Raw genomic sequence first — 24,295 nt, forward strand, 5'->3', positions numbered from 1 at the left:
ACACACACACACACACACAACACACACACACACACAACACACACACACACACACACACACAACCCCACACATACACACAACCACACATATACATAACCTTGACCACCTTAAAGTCAAGACCTATTCAGGTGCTGCTACTGTTGAGCAGCTGGCCCCCTTTGGCCATGTCAGCCCATTCCTCAAGTCCCTCTCCCTGACCCATCCTCACCACCGGGGTATTTATATAATCAAAAGTGACAATTTCGTTTCGGAAAGAAGTGGGACCAGTGATGAACAGTGTTTAAGCCAGTGAATTCAGCACTAGACAATACCAGCGAGAATCTTTACCCACGAGTTAAATAAGCACCCCTAGGAACCATCCTCTGACCAGATGGTGTTAATCCGTCCTCCCTGGGAACCATCCTCTGACCAGACGGTGTTAACCTGTCCACCCTGGGAACAGCAGCAGGTCGGCTTTACACCTGACTATGAGATAACACCACCCTACACGGTGTCTCATGACTGCGTGAAGTCCTTCATATCAATACCCGAGGACAAGTCACAAAACCACGTGAACACCACACCACCCGATGTCTCCACGACCACATGAGGTCCTTCATATCAACACCTGAGGACGAGTCACTATACCACGTGAAAACCACACCACCCAATGTCTCCACGACCACGTAAGGTCCTTCATATCAACACCTGAGGATGAGTTACTACACCACGTGAACACCACACCACCCGATGTGTCCATGACCACGTTTGATCCTTCATATCAACACCCGAGGACGAGTTACTACACCACGTGAACACCACACAACCTGATGCCTCAATGACTAGCCCAGTCCCGGGCCATCAACTGTTAAACTATAATAATTTGTATATTCAATTCATGTTCCTTCTTCTTTCAGTAATGAAAGCTTTTGTTAAACGACACACCTACCCCATGTCTTTGCATGTAATAAGTCATTTTTGTCCAATGTATATTTTCAGCCTTCAGGCTGCAGAACTTTTTCCATAAACCGTTAATTATTATTATTATTACACACATACACATATACACATGCACAGTTACACACACAAACACATATACACATGCACAGTTATGCACACACATACACACACAACCACTACACACACACACACACACACACACACACACACACACACACACACACAAGTGCAAAAGAGGGCATGCAAGATTATTCTCTCCCCTTCCTACTCCACATATCAAGAAGCGCTCAACACACTGACCCTCTCGGCACTTTCTGACTATCACCACGACCTCATCTGCAAATTTGGTGAGAAGCTTCTGCACCATCCTCGACACCGGCTCCTACTACCACCGGAGATCCCTCGTCTGAGAATTGCTGTTCGACACCACAACCGCATCCAGCCCATACGAGCACGAACTGATAGCTATAAGAACAGTCCAGTCCCAACCATTGTAAAAATTTATCAATAACTTATAATCAACCAGTGTATTCACTCTCAGTCAATCATACATTTTGCACTGTCACTATGTAGAAATGCCCTGTAGTTCGAGTTTCTCCCCACCTAATTATTATACAGTATATCATATTTGTATCACTTATGTTACTTGTATTATTTGTAAGTCAAGAGACCCATTTCCCAATTATGTAACTGTATACTTTCAGCCTTCTGGCTGCCGTGCTCTTTCAATAAACTGTTAATTATTATTACTATTACACACACACACGGATTAGCCATTTGGGGGGGGGGGTGTCTCAGTCCCTTTTACCCGCTATAGACCCTTCTCCATCTGTCTGGGAGAAGGTGGGGAGGTGGGTTGTTGACAGCCAGGAGGGAAGATTAATGAATACGTACTCAAGGATTTTTGAAAGGTAGAGGGGTTTTATTTTTTTGCTTATAAAATGCCAGTGACTTGACTTAGGAGAATATAACTTGCATTGTTGAAATTCTTGTAAGTTAGTAATTCATTTGAGTATAAACATCCCTTATTTTGCACCAGACATAATAAGTTTAGTAATTAACAGATTACATTTGAGTACAGGTTGTGATTTTTTTTTTTTTTTTTTTTTACGGGAGTTAGCCCACCCAGTCACAGGTCAAACGACCCACAACGGGGCCTGTGGTTGCAGTTTCAAAGCTTTGTGACATCACTAATGTATAATGAGTCTCCATATGCCCTGGTTTATTCATTGATCAGTTGTCTAAGTGCAAAAGTAGCCCTGTCGAGCCGTCATGTATCAATTTTAAAATAGAAATTATAATGTAAAATGTAACATGGCAATGGTTTATTAGTGCTGTTAATGTGTGTGCTGTGTAAGTGTCTTGGCATGTCACCTCGCCACCTGACTCCTGAACAAACTCTTCATGAACTTCTTCAAATCCTACAATGTGCTTGGCAAGCTCAACACACACACACACACACACACAGGAATTAAGACAACAAGCATCCAGTGAGGGTCTTGTTGTGTGACTGCATGGAGGCAAATTAAAAGATCAGCTGTTGAGGAGCTTTTCACTTGGCAACACTGATGCATGTTACCACTTCTTTCCACTCGATATCTCTAATCACCCACACCTTTCTGCTTTCTCACTCCATATTTTAAAATGTTATGTAATGTAATGTTGAAGGGATACAACTTTGCTCATTTATACTTATACTTATCACAATCTCCCTAAAAATACTTTAGGTTTTGTGTTTATTCAAGACAACTTCAGGTCATGAGACCCACTAATCCCCCACCCAAGAAAGGGTGACTTGACATTCCATCAGCAGGTCAGTAATATGAGACCACTAATCCCCCTGACTCGGATGTAAGGTGGAGGCATTCCACCTAACATTGAGTCAGGTCGGTCCCCCCCACCCCCCCCCCACCCAAAAAGAAGAAAAAAAAACTTTAACTTTCATCTTTATTCAAGACATTTTCAGGAAATTCTCACGATTTTCAACCTTGGAAAGTTTGTTCCTAAAGCCATAAATTTTAGGAAAATTCTGGCTTTGGGAATGATTTTCCGAGCAAATTCCAATTCTGTCCATCGGAGATTTCCGAGTTTGAGGGATTCCGGCTGACAGAGATATTATAGTGTAAATACTATTGTGATATTGTGTATAAAGGTGATGCTACGCTCTCCTCCTCTGCTCTTGTTGGCTAACTGCGGACCACTTAAGAACCGCTTATTCCCTTTTTGTTTTGACCTTATGAGAATTTTTTATTTATTTTTTTGCACATTCTGTATGAATGAATGTGTGTGCATGTAACAGAATTCAAGAAAATAAAGAAAACTATGTATATCTAGCCAAAATTACGAGTTGAACAATAACTTAGCCCACAGCTCAGCCTCACCTGCTCGGTGCACCACTGGGTGGCGAGTCGATCAGTCAGCAACTCGGCTACATGATTACGTGCCATCTCCTCTGATATTATTCCTCGTTAGCCCTTGTTTAAGTTATTATTTCTCGCTTCTGTTTGCTCAGCGATCAAATCACTTGGCGATCTTTTTTTCAAGAATGCATCCTGATCGCTAAATAACACATCCCTGTACTCAATATTGCAGCAAAAATATGCTTTAGATTACAGTATATGGTAAGTTATTTATTATCTTGAATGATATGTCCTGGAGAATTTAAGTATTTTGCCTTAACCTGTATTTTATCCAAGTACAGCCAATCCCAAAAAAATCAAGAGCTCAAGCATCCGAAAGAATATGAAACATAGGGTAAAGACCAACCCAACCCAGTCGATAGCCTATGTGAACGGCTGAACATGTCTGAGGTTATTACTCATTTTCTGTTCCATCGGACCCTGGGGTTTCGATACTTATTTGATTGGCTGTACAATAGTGAAACTTTGATGGAAGGCTCTTAAACTTTTTAGTTTTTTCTATACAGGTATAAATTTGTGAAATTTTTATCTTATAATATTAATTACTGTACCACAAACTAACTTGATTTGCCATATTTTTACATAATACCTCATGTATGTATACAAAACATCCTTAAATGTTTACAGCATACCCTAATTGGGTCTTTAGAGGATTGTTTCGCCATACCCTTCATAAACTGCAAGGGGGCTTCCCCCCTTTTTTTTCAATACATGTATGTATAGTTTAAATGTTGGTTCTTCAAAACAAAATGAAAAAATAATATCTTATTTGCATTTAATCTGGTTGAAAACAATCGTCCTTTCACAGAGACCCGGAAGTGTCAGATATGATGCTGTGAAATTCTTAGAAGAAGGTCGTTATCGAGCTTTATTGACAAAATTGTGGGGACAAAGCAAAAGGTTTCGAGTGAGCTGTTTGTCATTCCTTTCCACAGTGATTAAGAGAGAAACAAAAGGTATGCATGATTTTTTTTGTCACCTGTAACATCAGTAGAAATTATTGTTGTTATAGATTATCTAGAAATTAGATTAAATGGAATTTATTAACAGATCAGAGCACTGGAACACTGAATAAGGAAGAAATAGTATCACACCCGAGGTAACACATGTAAACAAAGTATCCCTGTACAGTGGTCCCTCGGTTAACGAACACAATTCGTTCCAGAGGTTCCTTCGTTAACCGAATCCGTTGTTTCAATGGGATATTGGTTAATTGGTTCCAGCTCACAGAAAAGTACATACGAAGTAAAAAAAAATGCAGTAAAGTACACTTACTTTGAGGTGTGTATGTAGAAGGTTCTGGTTGATGATGATCATGGGAATTAGAAGTGGAGGTGGAGGAGAAGGGAGAAGAGAAAGAAGTGGGGATGGAGGAGAAATCACCTTTCAGGGGACCCATGCTTGATGCAGTCATTTCACCAATAAAATTTTAAGTTCACTCGGTGTAATTCAAGATTATTTTCTTTAAATCAACATTGCACTGCTCTATATATTATCAATATGTTAACTAAAGTTCAGAATGACCAATAATTTCAATGAAAAATGCAAAAATATTCAAGACACCAACAAAATAGTTGCTCTCTCGATTGTAAACAAAGCCAGACTGACGCTTGGTGGTCGACCCATGCATCTGATGGGTGCAAAACTGACTAGTTCCCTGTACTGCATATATTATCAATATGTTAAATAAATGTTAAAATGACTAATAATTTTAATGTAAAACATGCAAAAATATTAAAGAGCACAACTTTATTAATATTTACTCCACTGGAAACGAATGTAAACATAGAACAGATTACTGAATTGGCAGACTAGCCCATCAGCTGATCAGCTGATGCTCACAACAAAACGTGATGTTCGTAAGGATTTCGTTAATCAAATTTTTGTTCGTTAACCGAATTGAAGATTCTTATGGAAGGTAATTCACTTAACCGAACCGTTCGGTAACCGAGGGACCACTGTACCTGGAAATTAGCATGATGCAATATTTTTTTTTTGAGAGAACTTCTCTCCAGTTATATAAAGGGAGTGGGTGTATTACCAGGGTAATACAATTATTATAGATGTTGGCTTAGCATTTCATACTACCCAAGTAGGCAGGGAGTCTTGGATTACCTTACGGAGTTGCAACCCTTACTTGCCAAATGTTCCCACCATGTGGGTTGGCATTAGGAAGGTCATTCACTGTCTCATCCAGTCTTAAAACTTTGCTTCAACATGCCTGATGGCGACTGGGTCACCAGAGCTGTTCCCACCACCTGGACTCTGCTGCATTTTCAGGACTGTTGGCTTAGGTTTGCTGTAGTGAGGGGGAAGGGAGGGGAGGGATATCTTGACTGCTGCCATCAATGATATATCAAGGATCTACTGTATTTGGGTAAGTTTGATGATGCTAGAAAAGATGTACAATACTGTAATGTTACTGAACAATAATAGTGAAATTTGTTTGTTTGCAGTACTGTACAGTATACAATACTATATTTGCAATTATAAATGTTGAATATTTTGGTAGATCACCAAGTTTTTTAATGCTTCTTACATGAGTTGGTGTAGAAATTTTGCTCAAGTTAAGAGTCTTAAGACTGGAAATGGGAGGAGTTAAGAGTTGAAAAAGGGTATGATAATGAAGACTGCCTAGTGTGACTATTATCTGAAATAAAACCCTCTTTTCTTTACATCATTTATCAGTGTAAAAAAAAAAAAGAGTGGGTTTGAACTTTAAAATTTGACATAAATTATAATGCTTACATCCCATCAAATCAGACAAGAATCTCTTATTAATTTAAAAAAAAATCAATAAATTTGGCTGATGATAAAGCTAAGCTAACATCTCTCCTTGGTACACATATCCTTTAAAAAATGTGGGGGTTAGGTTAATGAAAACCCTGCGAAGACCCTAAACCGTGAAAACCATGATGTTTACTTACGGGAAGCTACAAGAAGCCAAAATTGCCAAATTCTACCTAACCCAACTCCAGAATTAAAAATTTGTTATTGCTTACTTAAACACATTATTATTATATTTAATTTATTAAAAAAATTATTATTGTAAATATAAAAGCTGGATTAATGATGATGATAACCGAGATGATTAACATCCATACGGCAGACACCCAACTCTTCAGAGGTAGCTAAGCAGTAACCATTTCTGAACTCTTATAAGCATTGCTGCAGTGTATCTATTAATGTCATACATGCAAAACTTGTTTTTAAATCTACAAATACCTGATACAAATGAAGATATATACAGATACAGTAACTTTCTTTTCACATCTGAGTCTGTTAACATTGCTGGCGGCATCGAAGCCAAGTTTGACTCGTCACTGTAACCACCAGGGTACTGGGCCAAGCTGGAAGGTGTTATGGGTGTTTTTCAACTCGTGTTTTTGTTGTGGATATATGTAGCTTGCTTCTTTTTTTTAGTCGGTTCCTACATACTATTATGAAAAATAGCCAAAGAAATAATTGTCATTAGGGCGCACACATAAAGGGAATATACATTTATTTGAACACAAGTTAGCTGGCTCAGGAGGGTGGTGGGAGGAGGGCGCAGAGTGTGGGAGGGTGGGGGCGTTGCTAGGGAGTCGGCAGAGGTAACTTCCCTGCTGGTCTGCGTTGCTTTGGCAAAGCAGGGAGTGTATGCAAATGGCAATTGTGTTAAAACTTTCATTTGGCTTTTATTTATTGGTTTGGCAATACAGTATATTTTGTGGTAACTTATTTAATGGTACTGTATTTTTATTTATTCCTCGCATTTACTCGGTCATGCTTTAATGGCAACCACAGGCAGCATAGCTCATACCACTCTTCAGTTTGTCAAGTACTGTAACTCTACTTTCTCCACCATAGTCAGCACCTTCCTCACCTTGGCAGGTATGCCAATGGAGACTAGAGAGCCTCAAGCAGGAGTAGGGCATTTATGAGACATGGTGAGAGAGTAGGAGAAGGTGGTAGGGATACATAAACAACAGAGGTTTTTGCGGGCTGGCAAAGTGGGTATCAGTGGGGGCAAAGATGTGTGGAACTCTGCAGCACCACCATAGAGACCCCCTTGTGGCTAGTAGTGAAAGCTGTTAGAAGCACGTCCACAACCTCCCTTGCTCCCCATGCAACCTGTAGTGCAATCCGCTCAACTCTTGTTTTCCCTCAATTGACTTCCTTATTAAGCACATTGGAATACAGCACTACTGTACATGGAAACAACCAGATATTGACCATTGAATACTGCAGCTCTATACTCCTCTATGCAAAAGGATATTCTGTATTTTGATATGGCTCTCAATTGGAATTACAGTGGTCCCTCGGTTAACGAGCGCCTCGGTTAACGAGACTTCGGTTAACGATTTACCTTCCATAAGATTCTTAACTTTGGTTAACGAGCAATCCCTCGATTAACGAGTTTTTTACGAGCCAACTTCAACATGTTTTCGCTTGCATTTGGCGGTCCACCAGCTATAGTATTAGTCCGCCAATACAGTAATCGGTTTTAGGGCTTAAATTCCTTACTATTTTAGTAAATATCAAGTAGTTTATACTATTCAATAATTTTAAAAGTTTAATATTAACTTTTTTAGTAATTTTAACAATTATTGAACATAATTGAAGGTAAAGAAACTAGTTTCTGGCGTGCCATCCAGCCTGTTAACACACCAGACAGGCGTTAGTCTCTCTCTGTTTTCAGTGGAGGTAACATCTTGCTTGAGACTCTCTTCAACTAAATGCTTTTTTTCTGTGTTTCCAAGCAAATTATTGGTCATTTTGAAATATATTTTACATATTGACAATATATAATGCAGTGCAGTGTTGATTTAAAGAAAATAATCTTGAAATACACCAAGAGAACTAAAATTTTATGGGTGAAATGGTGCCATGGGGTGACTTCTCTTCCACCCCAATGCCTTCTCTTCTTCCTTCTCCTCCACCCCCATTCTAATTCCCATCATCATCATCATCCAGGAGCCTTCTACATACACACCTCAAAGTAAGTGTGCTTTTCCACCTTTTTTGTTGAATTTAGGCAATTTTCGGTGAGCTGGAACCAATTACCCAAAAACCCATTGAAACAATGGTTTCGGTTAACGAGCAACCTGCTGGAACGGATTGTGCTCGTTAACCGAGGGACCACTGTACTGTACTGTATATCGGTACATAAAAGAAGAGAAAAATTTTAGAGCTGCTCACATATGGCTGTAGACCTTTAAATGTTACATTGTTTAAACAAACTACAAATTTTCTTTTGAGTCAAACATTTAATAATGTGTATAAAACCTCAGTGGCCCTCGGTTAACGAACTCAATCCGTTCAAAAACGTTCGTTAACCGAAACCATTGTTTCCCAACCGAAAATTTCCTAAATTCAACAAAAATGGTAGAAAAGTTCACTTACTTTGAGGTGTGTATGTAGAAGGCCATGATGATGATGATGAAAATGGGGGTGGAGGAGATAGAGGTGAAGAAATGATTATGAATTATAAATGAAAAATTTGCATTTAAAGAGAGTGCAAGATAAAAAACAGCTGGGCTGTGATGCCTTAAACAACTTTTACAAAAACTGATAGAATGCGGACTGAAAGCGAAAACATGTTGAGGTCGGTTCGTAAGAAGTTCGATTAAGCGAAATTTTTTTCGTTAACCGAATTGAAGATCCTTATGGAAGGCAGTTCGTTAATCGAAATTACGTTAACCGAGGTGTTCGTTAAACGAGGGGTCACTGTACATTGCATTTAGCTAATAAAGAAATTCTCTTTTTAAATCACTTTGTCAGGAGTCTGCTTTTGAAATGTTATATTAGTCTAATGAATAATTAAACTTCTATTTTAATGGTTCTTTTTCAGATCTGTTGAAGCATGGGACACTATTTACCAAAAAATTAGATAAATCCAGCCTGAGAGACATCTCCTGGGGACCAACCATTAACATTGTCTCTGAGGTTGCTCCTGCAACCTTTTGCATTCTGTTTGCATTGCTAGGAGTTGAAGTGCAAAAAATGTAAGTACAGTATTAAATGAAATCCTGGCATTAGAATGTTGGGTTTAGATGTATTGTACATAACATTGTACAGTAAACTCTTGTTATTAGCGGCGGTTAGGTTCCAAGGAATGGCGGGAATAGGCAAAACCTCGAATAACAACTTATACTACCTTAGTGCACTTCTGTATACTTATACCAAACAACCGACCAGCTGCAGCAGCACTCATCCCCTCCTTTAACTTGTCTAATAATTCAACTTTCTTTGTCAGGGTCATCACTGACTTTTGCCTTTTACATTTCACTCCACTAGCACTGACAGTAGGCAGTCTTTTAGGGGCCATTTTCACACAGAAACACTGAAGTTTTGAGAGTACAACACAAGATGCTGCGTCACAGGCAATGGTTGAGCTCGAACAGAGGGAGAGGAGACGCTCTGGGCGCTTAGGGTGACTCGTTGCGCTGTGGGGAAAGGCTCACAAGCTAGCCACCATAGCCACCATCTGCTTACAGCGAATCGCCGAAATCGCAAATCGCAAACCAGCGAATGACAAGGATCTACGGTATTACATATGTATGCATTTAGACATGTAATATGGACCCCAAAAATTCAACCCTTTCAGTATGTACTGTATGTAATTAAATTTAATGGGGTATCCCAAAAATGTCCTTTAACCTGTAACTGGTCATTAATGTTCATGTCCGTGATCACCGATGTTACTGTCTGGTCATTCATATACTGGAACGTTTTCTAAATACAGTAAACCCTCGAAGATCTGGACCCGGGAAATCCGGATTTCGGAAGATCTGGACAAAAAATTGGGAGGTATTAAATGCCAGGTAGCGACGTGCCCTCCTAATATTACATATTTAAGTAATTATTAGAAGTTTTAATTGCCTGTGTGTTGGCCAGCTTTGCACTAAGGTCATTTATTTCTTTTACGTTTCTTTTAGTATGGTGTGTGCATGTAAATGGATGAAAATAAATGAAGAGATTTATGTAAATCTACCCAAAAATACAGTTGAAAAACTTTATATTATAAAATGTACTACAGTACTGTACACTAATGTACTACAATTTTTATCTCTTGAGCAAAATATATGACATTTATATTCAAATTAATCTCTGTGTTGCAAGGATTTCAGCAATGCAAATTATATTCTATAGTCTGAGATATTATATGAAAAATTTAAGGCCTAAAATCCTGGCTTGGGCTGATGGGGGAGGGGGGGGGGGGGGGGGGAGCGGGAGGTGAGGCTATATGATTTGACAGTTGGCGGTGAAGGCCTGCCTGCGTGTTTATTTATCATTTCTTAAGAGTGACTAAGCTTTTCTCATAATTTGCCACCCAAACGACCTGGGTGAATATAACTTACATTGGAGGGATTCTTGTAAGATAGTGATTAATTTTAATATAAACAAGCTGTATTTGCAATAGACATAACAATTTTAGTACCGTAATCATTTAGTACAGGGGTTTTCAAACTATGGGTCCCGACCCTTCAGTGGGTCGCGAAATAAATAAATTGGGTCGCAAAATAAAAATGGGTCGCGGAAATAAATAAGAAAAAAAAATAAAATGGGTCGCGAAAATAAATAAGAAAATAAAAATAAATGCACCATAATTTAGGCTTGGTTATTGTAATGTACACTCCACAGTCTAGGAAGCGACTGCAAGGAGAGCATTTCCTGATTCTTTCTTTACATCTCATGTCATCCGTTTTGCGCAGAAAAACTCGTAATCGTAGTTTTTTCCCCCGTAATTTAACCTAAGCTAACATAACTTAACCTAACAGTGTTTGTCTTTGATTTACTCATTTCATATCATTACACTTAGGTTTAATGGGTCGCAATTCAAATTGTTGTTCTGGCTGTGGGTCGCAGTAAAAAAAGTTTGAAAAACACTGATTTAGTACATGTACAGTACAGGTTTGCACTTAGGTCCATTGTTAACCGAGGGACCACTGTATTGCAGTGTACTTGTACTGTACAATACTGACTAAATTCACTAGATAATGTACACAACTAATGAAACACAGAGGTTAGGAAGGCTAATAAAATAACATTATATGCCTGGCAGCACAATCTATAAGAATACGCAATGCATACATGATGCAAACATGACTGCGCCCGCTCTAGGGCCACTTATGTTCGCTACGTCCCATTATTTGAATGTTTTTTTTTTCATTTTCAATTTCAATTGTTTATTCCTTAATAGAGGAAGTGGGATCCAAGTGCTGTCACTAGGTACCCTTGTACCATAGTGCTGATGATTCTGGTGATAACACAAAAAAAGGTTTTAATACCAGTAAGGGGTGGTTTGAGAACTTCAAGAGGCGCTGCAACCTGCACAACTTGAGGGTCACTGGTGAGTCAGCCTTGGCTGACGATATAGCAGCAAGGGAGTATCCTGCGATCTTTACTGAGATTATCCGGGAGAAGGGATACAAGCCGGAGCAGGTTTTCAATGCTGTCAAAACTGGCTTGTGGTGGAAGATGCCAGCCAGGACATTCTTTCCAAGGAGGAAAGGAGTGCACCGGGCTTCAAGGTGGCTAAAGATCGTGTCTCTCTCCTGCTATGTGGCAATGCTGCAAGACACATGATCAAGCCCATGCTGCTGTACCATGCCAAGCATCTGCGTGCGCTCAAGAACAAAGACTTGCCCCTCCTCCCAGTCTTCTACCGCCACAACAAGAAAGCCTGGCAGTGTTGTTCACTGACTGGTTTCACAATTGTTTTGTGAGAGAGGTTAGGTTAGGTTAGGCCTGGAGTTTAAGGTCCTTCTTGTGATCGATAACTGCCCTGGCTACCCCGAGGCCCTGAAGGTTGCCAACAAAAATGTCGAGGTGATCTTTCTGCCCAAGAACACAGCATCATTGTTCCAACCACTCAACCAGGGAGTCATCCCTGTCTTCAATAGGATACGGCAGGCCTTGGACGATGACACACAGGATGGTGCCAAGTCAGTGCGGGAAATGTGGAAAAAGTTCTCCATCACAGACTGCATCTCCTTCATTAAGCAGTGCCATGATGACCTGACAGCCCTCTGTGTAAACTCTTGCTGGAGGTGCCTTGTGGCCATAGGTGGTGAACGATTTTGTTGGCTTCCCCACAGTCAACCAGGATGTGCAGCACATCATCCAGCTTGCCCGTCAAGTCGTAAATGAGGGGTCCGATCACCTACAGGACGAAGAGGTGCAAGAGGAGCTCCTGGGTCATGCTGGGGAAGAGCTGACTAAGGAAGAGCTGTCCGAGCTTGTTGAGGAGCAGCGTCGTGAGGATGAGGAGGAAGAAGGTGAAGTGGAAGGGGTACCCACCTTAAGTGTCATGAACCTCAACAGGGACTTGCTGTCTAGTAGGGCATTCATGGATAATTTTTTCGACATCGATCCCTCTTTCAAGAGATCAGTCAACTTCAAGCGAGGGATGGAGAAGCTCCTGGTTCCTTATAAGGAAGTATCAAAGGAACTCAAGTGCTAGTTTGCCCAGCCTCGAATCTCCATGTTCTTTTTGCCTTCATCCACTCCAAGCCCTACACCTTCTACATCTGCAAGAGGGCCTCAGCCTTGTGTTCGTGCTCCTCCTGTTCGCGCTCCTCTTCCTGACTGATTCCGACATGGACGATCCTGACCCTGCTGCCCCCAGGTCTGACCTCCCTCCGCTCCCCTCTGCCTCCTCTTCTGAAGCAGATGAGGAGCACATGTGACTCCCCTGCCTTTATCTCCATTATCAACATCATCATTATCATCAATCAGCATATTCATCATTTTATCATGATATTCATTAGTGGCAGGGGAGAGAGGAACGGGTTCTACACAAACAGCCAGCATGAAATGGTCAATGTTAATCTATTTTTTATAACAGAGTTGTCAATTGTTGTTTGTGGGAATATTAATTAATTCACTCCAGTAATGATACAATGTTTCTTGTTAGGTTATTATAGGAAAATGCATGGTTTACATAATTTGTTTATCACTGAGCCGTCACCATTTTCAAATTAGACAGTAATATATGTATTTTTCCCATACGTGCGCCTATGCCTGGCAATGTACGCCTGGCAATGGGAGCAGTAAAGGGAGTGAGTGACTGCGTTTGCTATTTAACCCGTCGTCTGCTGTTGTAACTTTCCTCGCTCCCTCTCATACAGTATTTCACTGGATTTGAAGTTGCCTTTGGTAGGGATGGGAAATGTTTGCAATGCTGTTCTACAACTTGGAGTAGATACTACTTCTGTTCCTCATCCTTTGTCAGTCTACCATTGAATTTCTGAATGAAAGCTACACATGTAGCAAGGTCATTAACAACCTTTACTTTTAATTTGTATTTTTATCCTCTTTGCCACTGATCGGCTCATTAGCCGCATGGGCAGTCGGTCATGTCTCTTGTTACGCACTTTTGGCAAGTACGGGGCATACACTGGCTTCTGAATGTATCTGAACCTGTGCCAGTGTTGGTTAAGTCTGCTCTTGAAAGAGCTCATGCTTGGTGCTGTCACAACACTCTCTGGCAGATTGTTCCAAGGGTTCACAATTCTCACTCCGAAAAAGTTTGTCCACAGTTTTCTGGAATTGTGGCTTCTTCAACCTTGAACTGTGAACCCTTGTGGGGTGAGCATCCGCCAGCTCCAGGTATGGACACTCGTCTGAGTAGTGCCCTCTGAGATGTTTATAAACTTCAATTAGGTCATCCCTTGCCTGTTTGTAGTACAATGGTCCCTCGATTAACGAACGGTTCAATTAACGAAATTTCGGTTAACTAATTAGCTCCCATAAGGATTTTCAGTTCCATTAACGAACAAAACTTCGATTAATGACAGCCATAGGAGAAACACGCTTTGTTGTGCGCATCAGCTGATCGGCTAGTTCACCAATACAGTAATCTGTTCTATGTTTACGTTCGTTTCCAGTGGAGTAAATACATGTATCAAGAAAGTTGTGCTCTTGAATATTTTTTCATTTTTATATTAAAATTATTGGTCATTCTAAAATTTAGCCATCCAAGCTCTGTCTACATAAAGTTTTTCAACTAATATTTTTGGCTCGATATATGTAACTTTATTAAGTAATTTTTACTCATTTACATGCACACACTGTCCTAAGGGCAAAGCTGTACTGTATATGTACTCAAAATAATGTATTAAATGATTACTAAGATAATTGCCTAGTGCAAACTATAGCATGTTTATATTCAAATTAATCACTATCTTATAAGAATTCCAGCAATGTAAATTATATTCTCCCCGGTCACATCTGTGACATTTTATTAGAAAAAAAAAACTCAATCTAAAGGACATAAATAAACAAATAAATACTTCACTCGACTTTCTGCCTCAACTGTCAAACATGTCACTGTCACTTCCTCCCTCCCTTCCCCTTCCCCTCCCTCCCTCCCCCTTCCTTCCTCCTCCCCTCCCCTCCCTCCCTCCTCCCCCTCCCTCCTCCCTCCCTCCCTCCTCCCTCCCCTCCCTCCCTCCCCTCCCTCCCCTCCCCTCTCCCTCCCCCTCCCTCCCCCTCCCTCCCTCCTCCCCCCCTCCCTACCTCCCCTCCCCTCCCTCCCCCCCCCCCCTCCCCCTCCCCTCCCCTCCCCTCCCCTCCCCCCTCCCTCCCCCTCTCCCCCCCTCCCCCTCCCCTCCCTCCCCCTCCCTCTCCCCTCCCTCCCTCCCCTCCCCTCCCTCCTCCCCTCCCCTCCCTCCCTCCCTCCCCTCTCCCCTCCCTCCCCCCCTCTCCCCCTCCCCTCCCCCTCTCCCCCTCCCTCCTCCCTCTCCCCCCTCCCTCCCCTCCCCTCCCCTCCCTCTCCCCTCCCCTCCCTCCCTCTCCCCCTCCCCCTCCCTCCCTCTCCCCCCCTCCCCTCCCTCCCCTCCCCCCTCCCCTCCCCTCCCCTCCTCCCCTCCCTCCCCTCCCCTCCCCTCCCCTCCCTCCCCTCTCCCCTCCCTCCCCCTCCCCTCCCCCTCTCCCCCCTCCCTCCCCCTCTCCCCTCCCCTCCCCTCTCCCCTCCCTCCCCCTCTCCCTCCCCCATCTCCCCCCCTCCCCCTCTCCCCCCTCTCTCTCTCTCTCTCTCTCTCTCTCTCTCTCTCTCTCTCTCTCTCTCTCTCTCTCTCCCTCCCTCCCTCCTCCTCCCTCCCTCCCTCCCTCCCTCCTCCTCTCCCTCCCTCCCTCTCTCCCCCCCATTTCCCAGCCCCAGGGGGTTTGGTGGTTTTAGACTTAAAGTTTTATCTTATATAATATCACAGACTAAAGTTAGGAGAATATAATTTGTATTGCTGGAATGCTTGCAAGACAGCGAATAATTTTAATATAAATGTCATATATTTTGCACAATAGATAAAAAATTAATCACCCGTATCACATTACAGTAGTGATTTGAGAGTTCTAGTGTATATGTACGTTTATATACAGTGGTCCCTCGGTTAACGAACGCAATTAGTTCCACAGAGTAGTTTGTTAACCAAAAATTTCGTTAACTGAATCCATTGTTTCAATGAGATATGGGTAATTGGTTCCAGCTCACAGAAAAGTACATACAGAGTAAAAAAAAAAATGCGCTAAAGTACACTTACTTTGAGGTGTGCATGTAGAAGGTTCCTGGTTGATGATGATGATGGGAATTAGAAGTGGGGGTGGAGGAGAAGGGGGAATAGAAGGAAGTGGGGATGGAGGAGAAATCACCTTTCAGAGGACCCATGCTTGATGCAGTAATTTCACCAATAAAATTTTAAATTCACTAGGTGTAATTCAAGATTAATTTATTTAAATCAACACTGCACTGCGCTATATACACCACCTCCCCGACTTACGACCTACTTGACTTACTACCACCCGCACTTACGACCTGCCTCAGTTGTACCAAAATTTTGTCAAATTACATATTTTCGAGTCCCAACGTCAGTACTCAGAGAAAATTTTTGTTTGTAATTCACTTTAAAATGGCTGGCAAGCTTAAAAGTGAGAATTTTGTGGTGCTGAGAAGAAAAAGACACACACATTTTAGATTGTATATTATTTAAGCATTTTCGACTTTGGACCATTTCGACTTACGACCTGGATTTGGGTCCCTAACCCCGTCGTAAGTCGGGGAGGGGCTGTATTATCAACATGTTAACTAAATTTCAGAATGACCAACAATTTTAATGTAAATATGCAAAAATATTCAAGACACCAACAAAATTGATGTTCACTCCACTGTAAACAAAGCCAAACTGACGCCTGGTGGGTGAGTCAAGCTGCTGATGGGCGCACAAAAAACTAGTTCCCTGTACTGCATATAATATCAATATGTTAACTAAATTTTAAAATGACTAATAATTTTAATATAAAAAATGCAAAAATATTAAACCACTTTTTTCTTGATATTTACTCCATTGGAAACGAATGTAAACATAGAACAGATTACTGAATTGACAGACTAGCCCATCAGCTGATCAGCTGATGCTCACAACAAAACGTGTTTGTCGAAAGGATTTTGTTTGTTGTAAGGATTTCGTTAATCAAAGTTTTGTTCGTTAACCGAATTGAAGATCCTTATGGGAGGTAATTCTTTAACCAAAATTTCGTTAATCGAACCGTTTGTTAACCGATGGACCACTGTATAGTGATTTAAGGGCGATTTAGGGGAATTTTAGGAGTGTTTCTGACTTTGTGTGTTTTTGGCTTTACTTTGTATATACTTTTTCTGTGAGTTGGAACCAATTACCCAATATGCCATTGAAATAATAGATTCAGTTAACAAAATTTTCGGTTAACAAACAACTCTGTGGAACCAATTGTGTTTGATAATCGAGGGACCACTGTATAAGCTAGGTAGCTGCAGGCGTTCTAATCTCTCTGGGTAACTAAGGTGCCTTAGTGCCGGCACCAGTCTGATGGCTCTCCTTTGGATATTTTCAGTCAACTGACAGAGTCTAGCATATCTCAGGGACCAGACTTTTGGTAGAATACTTGGGTAACACATTAGTTGAAATTTGGAGTACTGCAAAAAAGTCTTTTTGTCCAGATAGTGCAAAAGATGGCTAGTGTTTTCCTTGTTAGATCAAAGGATTGGATTCTGCGAAGAAAATCTTCAGAGCCAGGCATCTCTTTGAAGTTATTGACCATCTCCTGTTGAATGTTATCAGAAATACCAGAGTCAAATAAAGAGCTAAAGCAACCTTCATCTTGTTAAGGTACCATCGGTGACAGTTGAATAATTTTTTAAGGGCATCAGACAGTCAGTGGACTCAGCTGTCGCACCTCTCTGAGACACTTAGGTTATTGGCAGGGGCTGCTGTTGTCATTGGGCTTTGCAACCATTCTTTAAGGTATACTAACAATGAAGATGTTGAAATTGAACAAATTCTGACATGTAACAATGAAATTGTCACCTGTTGATCAAGAAAATGATGCCTTTGACTGGAGCTGAAACTGGTATTTGAACAACCACATTTTCAGGACATAAACTGCACATGACATCCAGCTTGCCCTGTAAATGTTTTCTGAACACTTAAAAGAAATCACTCTGAGAGAAACACCTCCCAAGAACAAAATGGCAAGCCCTAGGAATTCACAATATTCATCTTGGGGTAGTTGCTCTTGAAGCATGTCTGACGAATTCGATGATATTAACCCTGAATAGAGTAATTGCAATAGAACATTGCTCATCATCTGCAGCTGATTTCTGCTTTAACATTGTGGGACCAGAAGTTTATGAATTGATCGAAGAGCTCAATGTTTGGGGACTGAATTATCCTTCAGAAGTGTTTCGCAGGCTTTGGCCAGTATGAGTTCATAAATATGGTGTCGACAAGGTAGAAAAGCACATCTTTCTCTAGATGCTTCTCCGGAATTGTGCAAACCCCTGCATTGCCAACTCCTATGTTGCTCATCATCATGTCAAGACAGTCCTTCAATAGGTTCTGTGAGACTTAATTTCTTAACTCTCTCCTATACAACTTTAGCCATAGCCAGTCCTGTAGGATGAGGGGCCTTGGAACTGCCAAAAGTTTCTGGATTCCTTTCCCAGAAATGGCAACTGCAAGATGATCAACCTTTTCCTGATCTTGATTAATGAGATCGGGCATCATTTCTCTTCCCAGTGGAGAAGAAGCGGGACATCTACACACAAAAACTTTTGCTCTCATTCGCATCCCTTTCCCGAAGTTTTTGGCATGGCTGATGGATCACTCTGGGCTAAAGATGAGGTCTCCAATGTCATCTTTTAAATTCTTAGCCAGACTGGAGTCACGGCATGGGGGCAATCTAAAAAGGCCTTCAGTGGGAGGGGGGTGGTGTGAGGCAGCCGGGATGTCAAACATATTATGCATTGAGCATCCAGTAAATATAAACCAATGTCAACGAAATTTTCTCTACACATCTTTACCCTGATATGGAATATAAGTGTAATGTGTGTAACCATCCGACTATGCTTTTAATTTTTACCCCTATGTACTGTGCACAACGTAAGGTGCAACTCTTGCCACTTTTTTTATAATTTTCCTTTAGGATTAATACATCCATCTGGTTTTTGAAGTGGTGGAGGATAGTGGTCATGCCAGAAGAAGGTAGAAAAGACACTCATAATTCAGAATCATGTTTTTGTGGTACAGTACTTTAGTCTGTAAATTGTTGAAGATTAATGAAACATTGTTAATAGGATTACATGTATTATAATTGCCATAGTGTGTGAAATTAAAAAAATGAAATTTTGTACTACATACTGTGTTATTTTAATTATCTTACTGTTCTTTGATTTACTAAGCTATTTCCACAGGTCTCAAGAAAAGAAAGAAGCAAAGCAAAATTTGGCTGGGTGTATGCTGTCAATGGCTTTGTATAAGCGCTACAAGCGACTTGCAAATTTTGTCCCCTTGCTGCACTCCCTCTACCTGAACAACATTGGGACTTCCATGAAGGTATTTTCTTATTATATTGTAGAATGTAAATTTTTTTTACAACAGTGGTTTTTCATAAATGTGGTAAGATATTTTGTGCAGGTTGTGGTTTTGAAAATTAACTAGTAAAATATGTGAATGATTATATTGGCACAAAAGATTGTAATACAGTGGTCGTTAACGAACACAATTCCTTCCAGAAGGTCGTTCGTTAACCGAAAATTTTGTTAACCGAAACCATTGTTTCAATGGGATATTGGGTAATTGGTTCCAGCTCACAGAAAAGTATATACAAAGTAAAGCCAAAAATGCAAAAAGTCAGAAACACTCCTAAAATTCCCCTAAATCGCCTTAAATCACTATATATATTGTACATATACACTAGAACTCTTAAATCACTACTGTAATGTGATACAGGTGATTAATTTTATCTCTTGTGCAAAATATATGATGTTTATATTCAAATTCCCTGTCTTGCAAGGATTTCAGCAATGCAAATTTTATTACCCTAACTTTAGTCTGAGATATTATATAAAATAAACACCTTAAAGCATAAAGAAATCACCAATCTTTTGTCTGGGAACGCAAGGAGGGAGGTAGCCAGCGAGCGTGGGAAGAGGGTGAGGTGACAGTGTCTGGTGAAGTATAATTTGTTTATTTATTTGAGATTTTTGTTTTTAGCACATAAAATTCATAGAAATTACCCGGCCAGAATATAATTTACATAGCTGGAATTCTTATAAGATAGTGATAAATTTGAATATAAGCAAGCTAAAATTTGCATTAGACATACAAATTTTAGATCGAATTTAAGAATTTTATTAGGGAGAGCAAAAATTTTGTCTTGTGCAAAATATATGACATTTATAATCAAATTATTCCGTCTTGCAAGGATTTCAGCAATGCAAATTATATTATCCTAACTTTAGTCTGAGATATTATTTATTTAAAATGTGTAAACCTAGTCCTTTTCCCCAAACGTTTCTCAGGAAGGTGGGGGGGGAGGGAGGGAGGAGTTTGCCAGTAAACGTGGGGAGGGAGTTGAGTGACAGGGGGAAGGTGCTTTTCCCCAAACGTTTCTCGGGAAGGTGGGGGGTAGGGAGGGAGGGGTGACAGTGACATGTTTGACAGTTGGCACCTGTGGTGTGAAGTATTTAATTGTTAATTTATGTCCTTTAGATTGAGTTTTTTTTTTTTTTTCTAATAAAATGTCACATGTGACCAGGGAGAATTTAATTTGCATTGCTGGAATTCTTATAAGATAGTGATTAATTTGAATGTAAACATAGAAGAGATCACTGAATTGGCTGAGTACCTCCTCAGCTTATTAGCTGATGTTCAAAACAAAATTTGATTTTCGTAAGGATTTCGTTAATAAATTTTTTTTTCGTTAACCGAATTGAAGATTCTTATGGAAGGTAATTCGTTAACCGAAATTTCGTTAACCGAGGGACCACTGTACAGTATATTCACACTCTCTGAAATACATTAATTTTGCTTTTAAGAGAGTAGTATTGTGTAGACACAGTATATCCCAATTCAAGACAGAATTCTTTTCCATAAAAACCTTTCATAAATCAAAATTCACAAATCAAAGCACCTTTCTCATAGACTTTCATTATAAAAGCGGAGATATGTTCATACGAAAATCAGGCAAAATGTACTTTAGTGTGGCCACACCTTAAGGCAACGGTCAGATGGTAATTGACATTGTGCTCATTGCGTACTGGTGGCAACAATATGGCACCCAGTGATCTCATTTTCTGGGACCCTCCATGTTGCTACTCTCATTATATAGGGACTCTAGTCTTGTCTACTGTAGGCTCATCCTGAGGCACTACCTGAGTGAGTTTCCCATGGTTACACACAACTGAAGAAAGTTACTTACTTAATATAAAGATCCTCTCCGACATTGCTACAGTTTTGTTTCTGTTTTATTAAACATTTTGTTCTTGTTGATTAACATTAGGTTCTAACAATGGAGTGTTTTAAGTCAGTCCTATCATTCAATCACTGTCAGATTCATTTTCATCATTTCCCTCAACTTTTTTATTGCTAGTAGGACTAATCCCATAAGTTGGCACGTACGAGTCCAAGACCATGCCGACTTGTCTGTAATGAGCCTACAATAGACTACTGCCAACAGTAGATTCTGGGTATCCACGGTTTTTACACTGGATGCCATTTCACTAACAACAGCATTGAATTTTGAGTACAAACAATGACTGTTATACGATGGGGTTAGGGACCTCAAAAAGCCATCGCAAAGGGATTGATCGTATTATTATTTTATTTTATTTTTTTTTTTACAGGAATTTGCCTACCCAGGCATAGGTCACTGACCCACATCGGGGCCTGGGGGACGAAAATGTAATAATAATAATAATAATAATAATAATAATAGAGTACAGTTGTACCCCACTTAACGCGGTCAATTGAACCCAGAGGGTCCCGCGTTAAGTGAAATCCGCGTTAAGTGAACAACAGAACATATGGGATTAATTCCAATAGAAACCGGCCCGACCCCCAAACTCCACTTTTTGAAGGCACATACCTATGTTGTAGTAAAAATTACATCTTAATTTTATGATGGTACATGCACACAATTAATACTTAAGAGAAATAGAGAAATACAGTCGCCAAGTTAATGTCCATTCAAATAATGGACTCAACTCCCTCCCCCTCTCACACTACACTGCTTGGGGGAAAACCACTAAATTTTAATAAATAATACCTCAAACTAAAGTTAGGATAACACAATTGACATTGCTGGATTCCTTGTAAGACCAGGAATATTTTGAATATAAATGTCATATATTTTGCACAAAAGATAACATAGTTACCTAGAGAAAAATTTTTATCTAAAAATTGTATGTTTAATGCAAAATATATGATGTTTATATTCAAAATGATCACCAAATTATAAGAATTCCAGCAATGTAAATTATATTCTGACCGGGTAATTTGTATGAATTTTATGAGCTAAAACAAATATCTTCAGTTAATAAAAAAAAAAATAATCTTCACGACACTATCTGTCAATCAAAGTACCCCACCTTGCCTCCCCCCCTCTTCCAACCGCGCGGTCAGTCCCAACCCTCCCCCCCACCCCCCACCAATCCTCCCTTCCAGAGTTTTTAACATTTAGTATTAAATAATACCTCAGATTAAAGTTAGGATAATATAATTGACATTGCTGGATTCCTTGTAAGACCAGGAATATTTTGAATATAAATGTCATATATTTTGCACAAAAGATAACATAGTTACCTAGAGAAAAATTTTTATCTAAAAATTGTATGTTTAATGCAAAATATATGATGTTTATATTCAAAATGATCACCAAATTATAAGAATTCCAGCAATGTAAATTATATTCTGACCGGGTAATTTGTATGAATTTTATGAGCTAAAACAAATATCTTCAGTTAATAAAAAAAAAAAAATTCTTCACGGGGTAACAGATGGTCGGTCGGTCCCTCCCTCCCCCCCACCCCCCACCAACCGTCCCAAGGAGATGTGTGGGATAACCACTAAATTTTAATAAATAATACCTCAAACTAAAGTTAGGATAATATAATTGACATTGCTGGATTCCTTGTAAGACCAGGAATATTTTGAATATAAATGTCATATATTTTGCACAAAAGATAACATAGTTACCTAGAGAAAAATTTTTATCTAAAAATTGTATGTTTAATGCAAAATATATGATGTTTATATTCAAAATGATCACCAAATTATAAGAATTCCAGCAATGTAAATTATATTCTGGCCGGGTAATTTGTATGAATTTTATGAGCTAAAACAGGCAGTCAGGCAGGGTGGCGGGTGGGGCAAATCTAAAAATAGCGTCTCGAGCCGGACACTCACCGCGTATATGTGGAAAAAATCCGTGTTAAGTGAAAGTTCAGCTCTGGCGAGGCACCGCGTATATGATAAAACGCGTTAAGTGAAACCGCGTTAGGCGGGGTAATACTGTAGTAACTTTTTCTAGAGACTAAGGTGGGATTCTCTTAGGCCGAGAGGGTTTCTGAATGAAAAAGGACGATCTGAGCATTTGATAAATCCTTGGGTTCAAAGTAATTTTAAAACCCCAAGCCAGAGGGTCAACCAATGCTGATTTATAAGATGCAATTGTCGATCCTTGAAGACCTTTTACTCTGAACAGAAATTCAAAAAATTCTAACACAACTGTTTCCGACAATGTGTCTGGAGTCGTTAACTTGATAAATTGTTGAAAAAGTTTCCATGCTTTCTCATAATGCATGGAAGTTTGGGGTCTATGACCTGCTGTTACTTGGTTAGCTATATTGGAATTACCCAACAATCTATTTAAACTCCTTTTGAGAAACTCCAAGCGTGAAGTGCCAAGGATATCTCGAACTGAGAATGCAGTAACTGGTCTACACATCCTTGTTGCAATTGTAGTGGATGCGGGCACCAGTCCAACAGATCCAAGCAACAGTGCAGAAGCAACTGGTTTCAAATTTCTTTCATAACTTATGTCAGCATATTCTGGAGCCGACAAATACTGGGAAAGTTCATATAAGGAGCTCTTTTTGTCATTAAATTGGAACTTCAAAAAACTAAACTTGTGAGCATTCCTATCTGTGGGAATGAATGTAAAGTCTTTCAATATATTAGCCCACACTTCATCTAATTCAGAGATCATTTTGGGGCAAATATCAGGCCAAGATAGTGTAGTATCACCTTCTAAAAACAATGAATGATGACCCACAGTTGCCTGCCCTTCCTGTTTCTTTGTAAGTGCTGAGAGATCAGGAAGTTTAGAAAAATTTTCATAAAATACCTCGAATAAGGAATCCACAGATTTAGATGTGGTAGAAAACAAAGAAGACTTAGATCTTACCAATGTTACCCAAGGCCTGTTGGGATCATCCTTACACTCAATGTTATCCATCAGCTGCATGGCAGTCGAGAGCAGCCTATTTCCACTCATAGTACCCAACACTTTTGCCCCAGGTGGAAGAGGTTGCCAAAATGGGGACAGGATGAAGTCAGTCTCAACAGGTTCTCCTTGCTCAAGAGACTGAACACTATGATTAGAGCCAGCCTCCTCATCCTGATCCTGGAATTCACTGA

General features: G+C 40.0%; 1 protein-coding gene across 1 annotated transcript in view; it reads left to right on the forward strand.

Moving 5' to 3' along the window:
* LOC121873209 overlaps window positions 1–24,295 on the forward strand; it is a 209,441-nt gene that overhangs the window by 12,245 nt on the left and 172,901 nt on the right. The window contains exons 3-5 of the mRNA XM_042376562.1: window positions 4,168–4,315; window positions 9,193–9,346; window positions 19,069–19,210. Coding sequence (XP_042232496.1) covers window positions 4,168–4,315; window positions 9,193–9,346; window positions 19,069–19,210 — 444 coding nt within the window. The remainder of the gene's footprint in view (window positions 1–4,167; window positions 4,316–9,192; window positions 9,347–19,068; window positions 19,211–24,295) is intronic.

This window comes from Homarus americanus, unplaced genomic scaffold, assembly GCF_018991925.1.
Source record: "Homarus americanus isolate GMGI-L3 unplaced genomic scaffold, GMGI_Hamer_2.0 scaffold32929, whole genome shotgun sequence".
Classification (NCBI taxonomy): domain Eukaryota; kingdom Metazoa; phylum Arthropoda; class Malacostraca; order Decapoda; family Nephropidae; genus Homarus; species Homarus americanus.